The 20,003-nt window shown below is 27.9% G+C and overlaps 1 protein-coding gene across 7 annotated transcripts; it reads left to right on the top strand.

The window, feature by feature from the left end:
- Positions 1–978: 978 nt before the first annotated feature.
- rdgB (retinal degeneration B) lies at positions 979–17,469 on the top strand. 7 transcript variants are annotated; one of them, XM_035865799.2, is made up of 21 exons: positions 979–1,834; positions 2,627–2,819; positions 3,272–3,608; positions 4,719–4,849; positions 4,980–5,097; positions 5,239–5,623; positions 5,841–6,004; positions 7,434–7,538; positions 7,760–7,945; positions 8,014–8,176; positions 8,351–8,752; positions 9,251–9,537; positions 9,610–9,780; positions 10,364–10,626; positions 10,744–10,852; positions 11,048–11,204; positions 11,287–11,436; positions 11,524–11,704; positions 11,881–12,155; positions 12,769–12,884; positions 16,131–16,261. In XM_035865799.2, the coding sequence occupies exons 2-20, from the start codon at positions 2,742–2,744 to the stop codon at positions 12,854–12,856; spliced, it is 3,750 nt and encodes a 1,249-aa protein (XP_035721692.2). In that variant the 5' UTR covers positions 979–1,834; positions 2,627–2,741; the 3' UTR covers positions 12,857–12,884; positions 16,131–16,261. The 7 variants fall into 7 exon arrangements, with proteins under 7 accessions (XP_035721692.2, XP_035721690.2, XP_035721689.2 ...); XM_035865797.2 differs by lacking the exon at positions 16,131–16,261 and adding an exon at positions 13,413–13,549; XM_035865796.2 differs by lacking the exon at positions 12,769–12,884 and having other exon boundaries at positions 7,491–7,538; positions 16,131–17,462.
- Positions 17,470–20,003: the final 2,534 nt, after the last annotated feature.

The raw sequence follows: 20,003 nt of genomic DNA, 5'->3' as shown, positions 1-20,003 counted from the left end.
TAGCTTATCATTTCCGGTCCGGACGATCGGTTCCTTCTCGTTAGTATTATCCTTGTAAAGTAGCGAACGTGTAACCGGTCGTTCCTATATAATAATCGAGGACAGATTTTAGCCTTCCTTCTATTTCTATATAAACGCGCAATCGCATTACGTTTACCAGCTCGATGGAGGGGCAATATGATTCGCGGCGCAGCTGGTTTCGCGTTCCTTCCTTCGCTTCCCGGTTCGATCAATAGCCTAGGTCCCTAGGACATGGTAAAGGTGGTTGTCCAGACCAGTGGCGGATTCAGAATTTAATACTCAAAGACGATTGATATAGTTATGAAAATAAATATGGCTCAGTCAATCGATCGATTAAATTTCATCACTTGTTCTTCCATCTCATTTCGTATTTTAAATATCAACGTTTTAACCTTGAATCTTACTTTTTATTTGCTTCTCTTATTAATTTTCTTATTCTTTCTTATTGATGTCGGAGTTTAATCTAAATTAAATATTCATTTTTATTTATTTTATATAATGAAGACAAACTTTTAATCAAAGTATGCTTAGTATTAATATTGTCAAGGAAAAAAGGAAAACAAAAGAAAAATGAATCACTAAAAAAGAAAAAATATTTAATTCTCAATTAATTGTTAGAAAAAGTATAACAATGTATTAGAACACATTATATCAAGATCAGAATTAAATTGGCAAGAATATTATTCTGAAAAAGAAATTTGAAAATTAATAACAGAAAGAAACATGCAAAAATTTGAAAGGGCACAATAAAACCACATTAAATGAAAGGAAATAAATTGTAGGAAACATGAAGTAAAATGAAACGCAATTAAAATTTGGCGCGCAGCCATAGCTAGTTACACTACTGTCAGAGCGTGAAGATTCGTGATAGGTCGAGAAGATCGTGGGCGTCTGTGACGCCGGCAGTTCGGTACGATAGTGGGGGTAAACAGTGAGAACCACGGCAGGTCCGTTAGTTGGTCGCCGCGCGTCGGCGATGTAACATTTTGTTATATGTTATGTCTTAATTATTCTCATTACCTCGATCGATTTATTACCTCGATCGATCTATTTCGATGGATTCGTCGCACATATTGACCTTCAACATCATTAAAAATTATTAAAGCCTCATCTATTTTCGAATGAATATCTAAAGAACTTGAAGTTAAAAAATCGAACAAAAAGGGAAAGTGTCAAAGGCGAGTCTGCTGTTCTGTCGACAGATATGAGAACGGTGTATATGTATGTTATGTGTGTTACTACTGTGTCTATTGCGTGTTTGTCGGCGGAACGAGTTCATTTTTTCGTCCAAAGACTTCCCGTTTCAGTGACGTTTTCAAAGAAGCTTTGAAAAAGAGAAAGAAGACAATTTTCATGAATAAATCTCGAGATTAAAAAAAAAAAAGAAAGAAAAGGATAAAATGTTGTTGATAATTAAAATTGATAATCATTTAATATCCGATTGATTTTCAGTGATATAAGAGTATATGCAAATATAATATAATAATATATTTCGAAAAATTTTTTGTATCGTTAAAAATTCGAATCCGCACTGCTGTATCGACAAAGAAGAAAGGTGTGGCGCGAAACCTGTACATTCTTACAACAAAAGAGATTATCTCTCTCTCTCTCTCTCTCTCTCTCTCTCTCTCTCTCTCTCTCTCTCTCTCTCTCTCTCTCTTTCTCTCTCTCTCTCTCTCTCTCTCTCTTTCTTTCTCTGTTATCTATCTCTATCTCTCTCTTTCTTCATCTTTGGACTTTGTCATCTTGTTTTTTATATTCTTCAGTTTACTTTTGTTTTTTATATATTGCTGAGGACATACAAGATACTTATGTAAGTAAATATACATACATATTACGTTTATAATGTTATTACTCTCACATAATGTCAATTCATGTTTTTTTGTAATCACAAATAGCATCACTAGTATTTTAAGAGAAAACTAATCATAAAGGTACTTCTATATTGACAATAACAATCATAAAAATTTTTACGTTTTCGTATTTAATCGACAATTTTTTTCTTATTGAATTGATGATTATTCAACGAAACGTATAAATTTTTCTATAAATTATACGTATATATGTATCGTAATAATTCTGTTTAACATTAATTATAATTTGATCGATAGCAAAAGATTGAAAAAATGGGAAATATTTTCTATTTCGATCGTTAGAACTTTCAATAATTTATCGAAAAGATTAGAATAATCTGATTGATTATTTAGATTATAACATCTTGCCGCCATATTTTTCATAGTTTAGTGATCACAAGGATGATCCATAGTAATTTATAGGAAATATCTTTTTTTTTATAGAACATCTATTTTTTTAAAAAATGAATATGTATTCTTACGAAAATAATGACGTAACGAACGATATATTATTATCACATAGTAAATATTGGAATTAAATAGCAAAAGTCAGTAATAGTGGAATTTTATTAATAAATCTGCATTAAAAAAGAAAAAAAAAAAAAAGAAGCATCCAGGAAAGGAAATTAAAATAAATAAGAAATTAAATTCTACATTTTAATAATGAAATGGAATGATTCTTTTTTATAAAAAAAAGTTTTTATAAAAAAGCGAGTTAGAAATTATCAATGAATATTTTTTTATTTCTAAAGGAACGTTAGAACAACGTAAACACACACCATCTAGAAGAATAACGAGAGCTCCCTCATACAGAGAATATTTTTTTTCGAAGATGTACGGGTGATAAAAGATCTCTCCTTCGTCAAAATGTTGATTAAGGAATATCGAATTCCTCTGCCACTTACGGTAGAGGAATATCAAATTGCTCAACTTTACATGATAGCGGTAAATATTTTTACTTGAATCTCATTTAATTTCTCAGATGAGGTTAGTTACGCAATTTTCGTAACATTTTATAAATCAATAATTGAATTCTCTATTACACCCGACCAATTTCCAAAATAATAAAAAAAAAAAAAGAAAAAAGAAAAAGAAAATAAAAACTAAATAAATAAAAAATAAAAACGAATGAAGTAATTTGAAATTTTGAAAACTTTGTTCTTACCTTTAGAGGTTAATTTTAATGGTTCAAGCAAATTACAAAAATATGAAAAAGAAAAAATCCTTTTTTCTTTCTTTTGTTTTCATTTTTTTCTTAATATTTATTTAGGAAATCGTAATTTTTTTCTCGTCTTCGAATTCGTTTACGACATTCAATAACAAAAAAAAAAAAAAAAAAACAAAGAAAAAAGAAAATGACAAAGAAAATTACAAAGCAATTTTTTTTTGTATTATAGAAAAAATCACGTGAAGAAAGCAGAGGTACCGGGAGTGGCGTGGAAATAATAGTTAACGAACCGTATACCAATGGTCCCGGTGGAAATGGCCAATACACGCATAAAATTTATCACGTTGGTAGCCACTTGCCAGGATGGTTCAAAAGTTTATTACCTAAATCAGCATTAATAGCAAAAGAGGAGGCATGGAACGCATATCCGTATACAAAAACGCGATACACAAGTCCATTCGTCGAGAAATTTTCCATAGAAATAGAAACTTATTATTTTCCTGACAATGGCTATCAAGAAAATGTTTTCAAACTAAACGGTGCCGATTTAAGAAACAGAGTCGTAGGTACGTTTAAAATTTTCAGGAAAAGAAAGACAACGAATGATTATAAGTAATCAAAATACCAAAAATATTTTCTATTAAATATTATTACGACGTAAAATAATACATTTATTTTAAACTATATATCGTAATATCGTATTATATATTATATATTATATGTATACTATATATTATAATATAATGTTTATTATTCGTAAGTATTCGTATAGTATAATGTAATATAATAATATTATAAAATAATACAATAAATACTATAATAGAATAGACTTTCTATATTCAAATATAGTGTAGAATTATATATAATTATACTATAATCATATAATATATTATATATATATATATATATATATATATATGTATATATATATATATATGTACATGTATATGTATGTATGTATGTATATGTATATGTATATGTATATGTATATGTATATGTATATGTATATGTATATGTATATGTATATACAATGTGTTCTAGAATAACTAAAAAATATAAATTGCAATAATGCAAATTCAACATATTTAAACGATAAAAAATGTTCATATAAACATATGTTCCATTCGATTTTGTTTTCGAATTATAGCGAATTTGATTCTCATCAAATTCTATCTGCTTATTTTCATAAGAAATGTTCAAAATGACCTCCTTGCATCTGAATACAAACCTGCAGTTGTTTTATTAATGACTGTCTTACATATTTGATAAATGATTGTCCATACCATACGTCCAGATGTTGTTTGAATTTGCTTGAAACTTTGTTCAATTCTTTCACGAAGAGTTTTAACTCCGTTAATGGGCGTTCTTTGTACAATGAATTTCAAATAACATAAAAAGTAAATATCAAAAATAAAACCTTTATATGAACTTCTTTTTTTTTTGTTTTGATATACTAAAACAAACCCTAAAATATTTCCTATATATTCTAGGATAGTATATATAATATATAAAAATATGTAAATATGTAATATATAAAAAATATGTGATTATAAAGGGTAAATGTATAATTAGAAATTTTTTATTAGGAAGTATTAGAAAATATTAGAAAATTGTTAAATTTAGACATTTCTTTTTATAAAATTAAACTAACATACTGATCATATTAAATGTTACAGATTTGATCGATATCGTAAAAGATCAAATCGATTATGTCAAGGAAGAAGATCCTAAATTGTATATTTCTGAAAAAACGGGTAGAGGTCCACTAACGGACACTTGGTTGGAAGATTATTGGAGTGAAATTAAAGTAAAAATACATTTTACTATCCTTTTATGAAATAAAATAAAATAAAAAAAAAAAAAAAAAAATAAAATAAAATAAAAATAAAGAAAAATAATAATACAACGATACTACCGGAGTATTTCTCATTCTTTAGAGTAAACAACAGCCAACGCCATCAGGGAAATCGTTAATGTGCGCTTACAAATTATGCCGAGTAGAATTCCGCTGTTGGGGTGTGCAAACAAAGTTAGAAAAGTTCATCCACGATATGGGTTAGTACTTTGTAATACATGGCAATTTATAAAAGTTACTTTCATGAATTTTTTATTCATGAATTCATTCATCTAAATAAGCTAATTATTTATTTTGAAAAAAGAAAAGAAAAAGAAAATATCGATTAAAACGATTCGTAGCATTGAGGAAAGTGATGGCACGAGCACACAGACAAGCTTGGGCCTGGCAAGATGAATGGTATGGTTTGACAATGGAAGATATCAGAGAAATTGAACGGCAAACTCAGTTAGCACTTCAACAAAAGATGGGTCTTGCTGATTCCGGTGAAGAAGTAACTCATGATGATGATCAGGACACGAATACAGGGAATACCGGAATGACACCTCAAGAATCGAACGTCGCTAGGACATTCGCAGCCACTTTGAGTAGTATCGAAAAAAATGAGGACCTTCAGAGTCCAATGAGTATTAGGAAACCTTCGGATATACCGATCATCAATACGGCTGTTAGTTCAGAAGGTGAAGCTAGTCCTGAGGATTCTCCAACGGAACCATCTAATGCTAGGTAATTTCTTACTTTATCGTCAGATATTTCATTTTAATGTATTATTAATGTTTTATCATATTAATATAATAAAATTAAAATATAGTTAATTATAATATTTATATTCATACACTGTCCTCATTTCATTATTGTTCTAAGCTGTTATTCTTCATATAAATAATACTTATTTATCCAGATAAAAATAATTTTCTTTTTATCGCCAATTGTATATATTTAGCCCGATCGACGAAAAGAATGAAAAGAAATCATGGAAGAAAAATACAGCAAGTCATTCATCTAGTTCAGCAAAAAATATGGATATACAAATCGCAAATTGGAGAATGGAGAGTATCATTAGAGAATCCGAAACCAGTAGCGAAGAGGAATTCTTTGATTGTCAGGGTAAGAGTTCCGTTTTCTTCCATTTCCTTTCTTTATTTATCAAAATAAATTAATCATAAAAAAATAAGCATGATCGTAGATCGAAACAGTTGATGTATCATTATAAAAAAAAAAAAAAAAAAACAAAAAAGAAAGAAAAGAAGAAAAAAAAAGAACCAATTTTTCTAAGCTCTTTCTTAATATATTTAAAAAAAAAAAAATTCATTTTGCATCGTTTTATTATCTAACCTGCATCTCGTAGATACTTTAATACCTTCTTCATTTTATAAATTCGCATACTCTGTAACACTTTGTGGACATATGAAACTCGGTCATTTGACTTGATAATAATAAAAATAAAAATAAAAGTAAAAATTAAAGAAATAGAAAAAATGAGTTTGGTCCACAAAATGTAAACAGGAATAACTCTGGTATTAGGAAAGAACGTTTGAAATGTCTAATTCTAAAAATCTATCGTTTCTCTCTCTCTCTCTCTCTCTCTCTCTCTCTCTCTCTCAGTCTCTCTCCCACTCTTTCTCTCTCTTTCTCTATCTCACTCTCTCTCCCATTCTTTCTTTCTCTCTTTTTCTCTCTCTCTCTCTTTCTCTCTCTCTCTTTCTCTCTTTCTTTCTCTATTTATCTATCTATCTATCTCTCTTTTTTTCATAGGTATTAACATCAGCTTAAAAAGACAATAATAGCATGTGTTGACTATTTCGAACAGTCTTTTTTATGTCTACCTTCTCTGTTTTTTCTTGCACTCCACACACACACCGCAGCTGGGTTCATTATACCTACTATACGTAAAGGTAGGACGCGTAGTTAACGATGAATTGTTCATCACCATTAGCAAAAAATACGAACAGCAGCTAGAACAAACAAGTGAAAGTATTTTTTTCAAAAGAAAATATAAAAAAAGAAATAATAATAATAAAGAACTGTGCACTCTGTATATATGCATTATTAATTTTTTAATCACTTTATTCATACACTTTATATATTATATCATTTTTAATAAATTGCTAGAATTGTCTAATTCTAGAATTCAGCATGAAGATTCCCGAGCATGATCTATACGCATGGCTACATAAAGTTTATTGGCTGTATGATGAAAATATTTGTAACTAACATCGGACGATGTAACAACCTGTTGCATGATGTATTCACGTTAGCACTTGGGCCATAGAAGTAATCGATATTTGGTTACATCATGTACACGAAGTATTTTATGAAGTTTAGAAAGCACTGAAAGAGTAATTTTATGGAATTTAATGATCATTTTTTTTTTAATTGTTTAATCGCTTTTATGTTACACACATAATAAATACACTATTATTATAATAATGATAATAATAATAATAATAATATGAATCAAATATGAAAAAAAATAAATAAAAAAAGAAAAGCAATAGTGCACAATCGACATTAATTATATATGATTATACTTTAGAGCACTTTGAAGATAACTCTTCATTAGCTAAATGGAGTTCTTTGGATCTTCTAGCAGAAGAGGATGATGGTACTTCTCCTGTGGCACCAACAAACAACGTGGAAGGTAATATTTTGCATTCTTAATTTTTATCAATCTAATTAAATGTTTTTAAACGTTATATTAATGATTATACCATAAAATCATTGTATTTCCATTAGGTCTATCAAAAAGTTATGTTTGATTTTTTATTAAAAAAAAAAATTTGTTTTATATTGAAAAATAATATCATATAATCATTTTTTTTTATCATCAGATATATTAATTTATGTAATTAATTTTCACAGAAGCAGATACGATATTTTCACCGTCGTTTCTACAGCCAATAGCAAGCGAACGTAGTAAAAGATTGCAAATTCACACGTCGACGAGCATTGACGTTTCTTGTCCAACGTCACCTCAACATTCTCCAACACATCAGTCGTGTAAAACTACAGTACTTTTGATCGTGATGCATGCCGGAAGCGTTCTAGGTAATTGTCATTTTATTTAATAATTTATTGTTACTTATTAAATGACAAACATAATTAATTCATTATAGATGCCAACGTCGATTTGACAGCTAAGAAATCGGATGTAACAACTTTCAGAGGTGCCTTCGAGTCTGTTATGAGACAACATTATCCCAGTATGGTCGGACATGTTTCTATAAAATTTGTTTCATGTCCGTCAATATGTACTGAAGGTCTAGGTGTTCTTTCAAGGTAAAAAGAATTAATTATAATTCACTTGCCGATTAGATTATCAATTAAATAAATTTTAATATAAATCAACATATTAATCAGAATTTATACGAAAGAAAAAATAAATAATAGATTATTTTTTTAATATTGTAAAATAAAGAAAAAAATAAAAATTAATTAAATTTTATCGTTCAGTTTAAGTCCATACAGTTTCGATATGTCTCCATCATGCATGGATGCACCTCAAGTAACGAACGATACTATACCAATCGGTGCAATACCATTACTGGCAAGTGCAAGTTCGGATTACGAAGAAGCAGTCTCACGAGTAGTTACCAATGCAAATCAGATTTATCAAGAATTTATAAAGAGCGAGGAGGGTAAAGGTTTTAGTGGGCAAATTTGTTTCATCGGTGATTCCGTAGGTTCGATTTTGGCCTACGATGCTTTGTGTAGATCTACGCATTATCATTCGAGATATAACAGTGAAAATAATATATTGGACACGAGTAATCAAGGGACTGAAAATGATGGAATTTCTGAGGATGGTAAACATTTAAGTGCAACTTTACCTAGAAGAAGATCTTCTGGAACAAAGTAAGAAATAGGATTATATTTTGATAAAATTTTAGTAGGAAATGTATTATACTTTTTAGATAACTTTTCAAATTACATATACTATACATATATAGGTATATGTATCCTATATATGTATAGTATATAAGTATATACATATATATATATATATATATATATATATAAATATATATAGAAATATATATCCATATAATGTAAAAAATTAATAAACAATACTATCTAACTATAATACTATTATACTATTATTATACGTATTATGTAATAGCTAATATTATTGTATGATAGTATTGTGTAGAGTATTGTAGTAAATGTATATTTTTATAATATTTTATATATAGAAATAATATTATTTTATATAATAGTATAATAAATACACTATTATAATATATATTTCTTTTATATATATATTTAAATATATATATATATATATATATATTAATATATTAATATGCATATATAGTCATCATGTTATTCTCAAGATGAAACCTCTATTATCAGTGACAGTTGCCAGCAATGTAAATTAGAGTTCGAGGTAGGAGAGTTCTTCATGTTTGGCAGTCCATTAGCACTCGTTATGGCATATAGAAAAATTTCATCTCACGGAGATAAGAATAGTAATATCCCAAAGCCAATGGTGAATCAAGTTTACAATCTCTTTCATCCAAGCGATCCAGTAGCTGCAAGAATCGAACCATTGATTTCCGCAAGATTTTCTTTACTACCACCTGTTAATGTTGCTCGATATCAAAAGTATCCACTTGGAAATGGGCAGCCTTATCATTTACGTAAGTGTTTTTTATTTTCTATGTTTTAAAAATAGAAAGGAAAAATTCATAAATATTCTTATCATTTTTCAGTGGAAACGATTCAAAGCAATACACAATTATTTGCGGATGGATTAAACATTCCTAACATATACATGACAACGCCACTTCAACATGCTCATTTGAGAAGATTGTCGGATATATCGATTCACAGTACTATGTCTGGTATCGTCGATAATTTTCCTTTACAAGTTGTCTCTGCACGTAAGTCTATATCCAATAAATAAATCAATTCTCTCTCTCTCTCTCTCTCTCTCTCTCTCTCTCTCTCTCTCTCTCTCTCTCTCTCTCTCTCTCTCTCTCTCTCTCTCTCTCTCTCTCTCTCTCTCTCTCTCTCTCTCTCTCTCTCTCTCTCTCTCTCTCTCTCTCTCTCTCTCTCTCTCTCTCTCTCTCTCTCTCTCTCAATACCTTCTGATATAATATTTTATCTTATATTCTATTCTATCTATCTTATATTATATTTGTCTACTTTATTCTATCTATTCTACAATATATATATTATTTATTTATTTATTATTATTATTATTATTATTATTATTATTATTATTATTATTATTATTATTATTATTATTATTATTATTATTATAGAAGATAGAACTATGTATTCCTTGTTTATTTTTATTTTCATTTTTTTGTGTTAAATTTAGTTTAATTATTTTAATAATTTTTTTTATGGCAACTTAATTTTTCGTCTTTATACTTTCCGTAAAGTAATGTATAATAAAAAAAAATAAAAATAAAAAAAAAAAGGAAGAAAGAAAAACCGACACAAAGATTGAATTTCCAGTGACGCAAAAATGGTGGGGAAATAAACGAATAGATTATGCTCTATATTGTCCAGAGGGTCTGGCAAATTTTCCTACCAATGCATTACCCCATCTCTTTCATGCTAGTTATTGGGAATCATCAGACGTAATAGCGTTTATATTAAGACAGCTGGGTCGGTTCGATTTACCTATACTCGGTAACGAAGAAAAAGAACTTTCATGTTTCCGTCCAGGTCAACCAAGAGAAAAATGGAATAAAAAACGCACTTCGGTCAAACTAAAGGTTCATATTATATTTATATATATATATATATATATATATATATATATATATATTTTATTATCGAATTTACTTCTCTTTGTTCGCAATGAAATTAATGTTATGTTATAAACTATTTAGAACGTTGCTGCTAATCATAGAGCCAATGATGTCATCGTCGGAGAAGGTGTACCTCAAGTATTAGTGGCCAGATTTATGTACAGTCCTATAGACGTGATAGCTTTAACAGGTAAACAATCAATGATTATTCGCAACGATCATCTTTTTATTATTATTATTATTATTATTATTATTATTATTATTATTATTATTATTATTATTATTATTATTATTATTATTATTATTATTATTATTATTATTATCATTAATATATATATATATATGTTATTTAACATTATTATTTTTTCTTTTTTTCCATGCCCAGGGGAAAAAGTAGACATTCATATTATGAAAGATCCACCTGTTGGCGAATGGTCGTTTTTAAATACAGAAATTACAGATAAAAATGGTAGAATAACTTATAGAATACCTGATGACAAAGCTCTCGGTTATGGACTTTATCCTGTAAAAATGATAGTTAGGTAATTAATAGGCCAAAAATTTTCCCTCATTTATATTCATTGATATTAAATGATATTGAAAAGAAAAAATATTGTTATTTAGAGGAGATCACACTTCCGTCGACTTCTTTTTGGCTGTGGTACCTCCGAAAACAGAATGTGTGGTCTTCAGTATTGATGGATCGTTCACAGCAAGTATGTCAGTTACCGGGAAGGATCCGAAAGTTAGAGCTGGCGCTGTTGATGTTGTCAGGTAAACATTTTTAAAATAATCTCATTCTTTCATTATATGAAATAATCCTTTGATCGATAATCACTTAGTTCATTATGTTACTCATAGGCACTGGCAAGAATTAGGATATTTAATTATATACATCACCGCTCGACCCGATATGCAACAGAAGAAAGTTGTATCCTGGCTATCTCAGCATAACTTCCCTCACGGTTTGGTGTCTTTCGCGGATGGGCTCTCTACGGATCCGCTAGGTCATAAAGCAGCATATTTAAATAATTTAGTCCAGGTAAGAAGACAATGACAATGGCAATGATAATGATAATTAGCCTATAAAAAATTAATATTTTCTTACTAATATTTTCTTACCATTTTGGATTTTATTCAGTCGTATTCAAAATATTTTTCTACAATCAATTGATACAGCAATCAATTTATAAATTAATTAAATGTCATTAATTACAGGAACACGGTGTAATAATACATCAAGCATACGGTAGTAGCAAAGATATAAGTGTTTATACGTCAATAAATCTCAAGCCAAATCAAATATTCGTTATCGGTGGAGCATCGAAAAAACATCATGCTCTGGCGACAATACTTCACGATGGTTATGCCGCACACTTGAGCATGCTACAAGCACATGGTGGTTCGAGACCAGCCAAAGGCAATGCAAGGATGGTAATACCACGTGGACAATTTGGTTTGCCTGGTCAGAATGCATCTTTACGGCGAAGAAGGTATGTCCTTTGATATTTATCCTTCATTATTTCATTATTATTTAATTCGTGTTTATTACGTAAAACATGTGAAATATTCGATAGTCTTGCTAATTAATCTGATCTCGACCTTGAAACTAATCCGAAGAAAAATTTATATTGAAAATCTACAGAAAATGCAGTACATGTGGATGTAAAATATTGCATTTCTACATCTATCTTTCTCCCTCACTCATTCACTTTTTACAATATTCTCAACGTAATTATTTAATTAATAATTAAGAAAATTAATAATACGCTGAAAGCTACGAATCCGATAAGACGATAATATAACTCGATATGAACGATGATATATAACCATGTTCTTATCATTTATAATAACATTTTTTTTATTTCTTCTATGCTTTCTATAAGAAACCTTCATTAAGAATATAAAAAAACGATATGGATTACCAAATATGGAGATCATTTTTGAAATAAAAACATAAAAGATTTAACGTCGATGACATTCGATAAATAATATATGTAAATTACATATTTGCCATTCTATATCGTTTTGGATTTTGGAATTTGTCAAAGTGTGATGTTTGCAGTGTGTGTGTGTGTGAATACGAAAATACTGGATTTGTTCCAGTAATGACACAAGCACCAGCTCCTCAGCGTGCAACAGTGTATACTCAAAGTGGAAAGTTACCTTAGTGACATCTAACACACGCCTATAATCTGCGTACAATTAAATTACTCGCATTGGTAACTATCTCTCCTGCCTTTCTTTCTTTCTTTATCCTTCTCTTTCGTTCCTTCTTCTTTTGCTATCTTTGTTTTCTTTCTCTCTCTCTCTCTCTCTCTCTCTCTCTCTCTCTCTCTCTCTCTCTCTCTCTCTTTCTCTCTCTCTCTCTCTCTCTCTCTCTCTTTCTCTCTCTCTCTCTTTCGCTAACATCACACTGAATTTATGGATAGAAAGATCGATTTTAAATTTAAAAATAAAAAAAAAACGAGAATAAGGTGAATTGTTTAAAAATTAACTCGAAATTTTTTATTCGTCAATTAATATTATTGTTCTGTTCATTGCACGTAGGCATGCTGATTTTGGTTTTCGATGTCTGAAAAAAAAAGAGAAAAATAGATAATTGACTGATAAAAAAAAGTGAGAAAATATTCTTTTATAAAAAAATCTTTCTATCTTTAACATGCTGCAAGTGTGCCGTGCTGTGATACTGGCTGATACTCGATGGACACTCAAGAGATGTCTAAAATTCAAGAATTTCTTCGTTACAGGTACATGCTATGAGGATATAAACGCGTCTTATATGACATAGCTAATGAAAACATCGTATGCTCTTGAAAAGCGAGCGACGATTATTCGAGCTCGCACAAACGAAGAAAACGAAAAACTAACGAACAAACAAACAAACAAACAAAAAATATATTAAAAAAAAAAAAAAAAACAAAAAAAAAATTAAAAAAGAAAAAAAATAAAAAAAAAGAACTTAAAAAAATACAAAAAATCTTATATTGCTTTCTCTATGAACCATATAAAAAGAACAAAAGAAAAGAAAAGAAAGAAAGAAAGAAAGTAAGAAAGAAAAAATAATAATATGTCAAGGACTTGTGATTAAAAAATCCGCTTTGACTGTTTAGATGCGTTCAGTGATTAGAGTTTTCTCGTCTAATCTATCGAGATTATCTGATCCTGTTTTTAGTCATCAAGGTAAACAGGTGTATTAATATTATTTTTGTATCAAATTTTGTTAGAGACTGAATGTTCTGTGGGTTTTATTATTATTATTATTATTATTATTATTATTATTATTATTATTATTATTATTATTATTATTATTATTATTATTATTTTATTTTTTCTTTTTTCTTTTTTCTTTTTTAATTTATCGAAGAGTTTGACGAATCACCTACGATAGAAGATTAAAGTAAATTGAAGGATCTAATTTAGATAAATGCGTGAAGTATTATATTTAACGTTAGCGTAACCGCATTACGTAAAGGATATTCATATTTTGTAATGTAATATGCATATATATGCATATAAATGTATAATATACAATACATGTGTATGTGTATGTGTATGTGTGTGCGAACGCATACCTCAATATAATTATTCTTTTCTAATTTTTTTTTTTTTTATTATTACGATTATTCAGAATATATAAATATATATATATATATTTATATATTCCGAATAAAAAATAATATCTTACGTAATAATATTTTTATTCGTAATATTCAATACTAATAATTTTCATTTGATTTTCTCATAAATAAAAAAGAAAAATTCTAAATCGGTGATTCGGTTGATCTCTAATCGTATTTATTTGCAAATCAAGATGTGGTTATGGATTAGAAATTTCAACGTTGTTTGCACGATTTCATAGTTTCAAATTAATCATTAACGAAATATCACAATTCAAAAGACATATACAGTGTGTAAATCAGCATTTAAAGGACCTTCTCTCCTCTTACTGTTACTATTAATCTCTCTCTCTCTCTCTCTCTCTCTCTCTCTCTTTCTCTCTCTCTCTCCCTCTCCCCCCCTCTCTCTCTAATTATCACAATTATGCATTAGATTTCACTCATCACGCTTGTTATTAGAATATCTTTATTTAGCAGCAATGAAGATCAACAAGCTACTTCTGTTACGATCGATTTATCAATCGACTTATTATTTAAGTAATTAATTATTGAATTGATATCTTTTTTAGCATATGTACATATATATGTATTTATATATATATATAGAAATAGAATAGTCGTCCGGTTCACTTGATCTATATAATAATTGATAATATTAATTCTTTAATTAATACAAATTTTTATTTTAATTATGGCAATTGATGTGATTAAAATAACAAATTATAAAAAATTAATTAAGCATCGATATGAAATTCTAAAGCTTTATATCCAGATATATGAGGATGGAGACACAAAAAACTTTCGAAATGTCCAATTTATATATAGTTATTTTTTTTCACTTTTTCTTAAAAAGTTTTGGAATTTCGTTGGAAAAAAAAGAATAATAATAATAATAATAATGAAAAAAAAGAAATCATCAAAGGATTTCATAGCTTCTAGTCATTTCTGATGTAAACGAAAAATGCTTTGAATGAAAAGCACGATCCATTGTCTCCGTACTGCTTTTTATCCACGAATGACCTTTGTTACGTCATCAACGTCATGCTTTCAGCGTAGAAAAAAATTCAAAATGTTTATAAACACGAACAATGACGCATAGAAGTTGTTTAATGTTCTAGTATCCATTCATTTTCATGATACTACACTTTCTACATTCACATTCTGTATTTCCTGTCGCCTACATTGCATTTCTCTCTCTCTCTCTCTCTTTCTCTCTCTCTCTTCTCTCTCTCTCTCTCTCTCTCTCTCTCTCTCTCTCTCTCTCTCTCTATCTATCTATCTATCTATCTATCTAACGATAACCTCATAATTTTGAGAATCAGCAATACTATCGATAATATCGATATTTTGCGAGCTATCGATTTCAATTTTCGATTTCATTAAAAATTATTCAAAAAATTTTCTTGCCAAAGCACGATTAAGATAGAAAAAAAAGACAAAAATAACAATAGCATCATCAAGTTGTTTGTTTTATCTAATCCCGGATGCTCTAAATTAGATGAATGTTAAATATGGCGGATGCATATGTAACTGTTTACTGATTTAACAATGGAACTTTGCGTAATATCAATCGAACGTAATAAAAAATTGCAAAGATTCTAATTTTATACCTAAGTGAAATTGTTTCGGTATGATTCTACGCAAGGATGTTAAAAAATTATTTAAAATTGAATGATAAAATTGCATATCATTCAATCAGAACATATAATGTACCTTATATATATACATTAAACAATTTATATACATATATATATATATATATATATATATATATATATGTACAAAATATGTTCTTATTCCGTAGAATAAATTAAATGATAAAAAATCTAATATAATGAAAATCGGCAGCTCTTTTAGAACGGCGAAACGAGCGATTTCTCAACCAACTGTGGGAAAAATCTTTCCTTTGGAACGAAGTACGAGTTTAGGACCACCAAGTACTCCTCCAAACGTACCGCATTCGGCGCCACCAATCAAAAATACCGCCACAGAAAAGCTCTGACGACTTACACGCTGCCGCTCTTTTTTCGACTCCTCGCATTGATTTACGTGTGTTCGCAATGTCCTTCATCGATTCCTATTTTAACTTACGTAACACGATTAACTTGATATCAACGCGATATCGATAGGAAAAAAAAGGGAAAAAAAAAGGGAAAAAGTAAGAGAAAAAAACCAGAAGCTGCAAAAATTCCCATTTTTTTACTTTGGACTATACGTCATCATTGTAAACAACTACATTAATCATATCGAAAATTGTATGTTATATCATTATGAGTAATACTCTACGTTAATCATATCAGATTTTTATAAAATTTAATTGATTTAAAAAATTTTCATATCATTGACACAAGTAATTACTTATCGTTGATCTTATCAATGCGGTTAAATCGTTATAGATTTTTATTTCTGGTCGCATAATCACGATAATGTATTAATTAAGATATGTAAAAATATTTGTCGATTATTATCGATTCAATGATTTAACAAAAATATGCATAATGCATGAAACATGTGAATGACTTTTTCAAAATTCAACATTTTTTTTTACATCCTCTTGAATGATCATCGTGAGATATAATGACTTTGCAGTAGATTATATATGAATTACGCTACAGTACGAAAGAGAAAGAAATGTATTCGTTCGAACTGTTATCTGATCTCAACTAATTGTTAATATTTTAAAGAAAACTAATTATAACGTTGAACGTAAATTAGTGTACAAATGTTTCTCATGTATTTGTCGTTATCAATATTTTTATTATTATTGTACCTCGTAATAATTGTCACCATTATCAACCATTATCATTATTATTATTATTTTTTTATTATCATTGTTAAAAACAATAATTTTGAAGAAATCTGCGTTTTTTACTCGATCAGAATTGATTATTCATATGTGAATATACGAAGAAAATAAGAAAGAAAAAATAGGATTAAATAATTATTTGTTACTCGAAGAATGAGACATAGATCTATTTCTAAACTATTAGAAACTTTTGCGCGAAAGTATTATGTATATATATTAGTTATTACAAATGTTATCTATGGGATAGGTTTTAGAGAAATAGTTATTATTTTTCTTTCCTTTTCTTTTTCTTTTTTTTTCTTTTGCTCGATAAAACTTTGCACACACGACTCTCTTCTAAATAGATGAGTGTAAAAGATTATGAAATAAATAATAGTGTGTATATATAAATACATACATACATACATACATACATACATACATATATATATACATATATATATATATATTATATAATATATATATATATATATATATATGTATATATATATAAAATCACAGTGCAAAGCAAAAGGAAAGTGTGAGAATCGATGTAGAAAATTTGTATCGTCGATTTACTACGTTTCTTTGATTAATAAAAAGACTGTAAGAGGAAGGAACATTCACTTATAAAAAAAAACCATATGATAATTTAAAAAATATACATACATACATACATATATATGTATATATATATATATATATATATATATGTATATATATATATATATATATGTATGTATGTATATGTATATGTATATATATTTATTCGGTTGTCGAATTTATGAAAAGATGACACTAACGGCAAATATTCCTGGCATGGTGATTCGTTCCAAAATAAAATTAAGAAAAATCTACTATAGAAACGAGATATGAAATAGGTTTTACGCCATTGTTGTGTCCATATCGACTGATAATAAGTAGTATCGTGTGTATAAATTAAACATTTTGATTTATTACACGTATAGAGTAATCATAACTTCACATGCTCTAGTCTTTTAGAAAAATTATCAAACATTACGTATAATTATTCCTTCATATATTTGATTCGTTCTGATGTGATGTATAAAAGAAAAAAAAAGGAAAAAAAAAGAAAAAGAAAAAAACAACAACAACAACAACAATAACATAATTAACTACTATATTGACTGTTTATATTGTTATATGGCATGTAAGAAAAATATAATATACATATATACATATATATATACCTATATACATTTATACATACATATATATACATATATACATATATATACATATATATACATGTATATATATGTATGTGTATATATGTATGCACGTATATATGTATTTATAAAGTCATCATCAAATTGCATCATCGGAAATCCAGAAGATAGAGACGAAAAAATGTTGGATCATTAAAAGAGAGAGAGAGAGAGAGATGGTAGAATTGCCTATAATAGCGAATTTAAAAAGGTATTTAAATTATTTTTAATAATGTTCGATACATTATAGCGGTGATGTACGATTTAGAAAGAAAAAAAAAAAAGAACGTAAAAAAAGAATACAAAAGAGAAATAATAATAATAATAATAATTCTTTGGAAGATTTGATCTTGAGATAAGATAAAAATCAGTACTATAGTCTCTCGGTAAGATCCGTTTGAGTCATATTTTTTACTTTTACACTGGTCGCAAATTTTCAATTACGATATTTTCTGTATTTTCCTCTGAAGAAAAAAAAGAGAAAGAAAAAGAAAAAAAGGAAATTGTTGTTAAAGATGAAATAACAATTATGAAATATTCATGTACAGTGACGTAAACGCTGCACTGGCGTTTGAAAAAAACATAAATATGTATATGATACTAGAATTATAAATATGACTGCAAAAAATATTTTAATTATATACCAAACCATTGATAAACTATTAAACGTAATAAAAATTCTATTTTTGTTAATGTGACTCTCAAACGACGTGTCATAATAATAATTAATCAAAACTAATTCATTCTTTTATAGTAAACATTTTTGCTATTAAACGTGAATAGTTATTTTATATATATACATACATATGTATATATATATATATATATATATATATATATATATATATATATATTGTTGAATCATCATATAATTTTACTTGGATAGTTTAAACGAGGAAAGAAATTTTCTGCATCCTGTTATAATGATCAATCAATACATGACTGGAGGAAAAAAATACCCAAAAAAGAAAAAAGATAAAAAAGAAAAAAAAAAGATACTATAACACATTTTCGTCATTGTGTCAAAATATTACGATGAAGCAAAAAGTTATTTTCGTTATAAAAATTCAAATTTCAAATTTAATATTTAAAAGGGCATGTATTATTCTTTTTACTATATGTAATATATGCGTATATAATATATATGTATTAGATTACAATTATAGTTACTACATGCAGGAAAATCATGTTTTAGAAACTATTAAGTATATACATATATATATAAATAAATAAATAAATATATGTATATATATATACACACACACGTACACACACATATACATACGTATTGTAATATATTTTTATACACTTGTCATATGTATATTGACAGAACCGTTGTAACCCCACTGGCTCGATTAATTGTCCATGCTGTGGAAAGTTGCTATTATAAATAGGAAAGATAAAATTTCTCTTGTGTGTAGTTCTTTCTTTTCTTCTTTATTTATTTATTTCTTTTTTATTTATACCTTATATTTATCTTTCATTTTATATCAATGAAAACCATTATGTAAAAGTGTTGCAAGCTAATCGAATGATGTAATTATTATATTCGAAACCGCCTAAACGTCCAATAAATAATAATTACAAGAAACGTGATGCTATTTTTGATAAACCTTAATTTGAATTTAATTGTAATGCTCGATAAAATTTAACGCGGTAAATTGAAAAATTTCTTACAATACACATGTGAACGAATAAATGATAATT

The sequence above is a fragment of the Vespa mandarinia genome, chromosome 11 (genome assembly GCF_050613455.1).
Source record: "Vespa mandarinia isolate Hongniang chromosome 11, ASM5061345v1, whole genome shotgun sequence".
NCBI lineage: Eukaryota > Metazoa > Arthropoda > Insecta > Hymenoptera > Vespidae > Vespa > Vespa mandarinia.
Note: the sequence above shows the minus strand (reverse complement) of the source record. Positions and strands in the feature narration are given on the sequence as shown.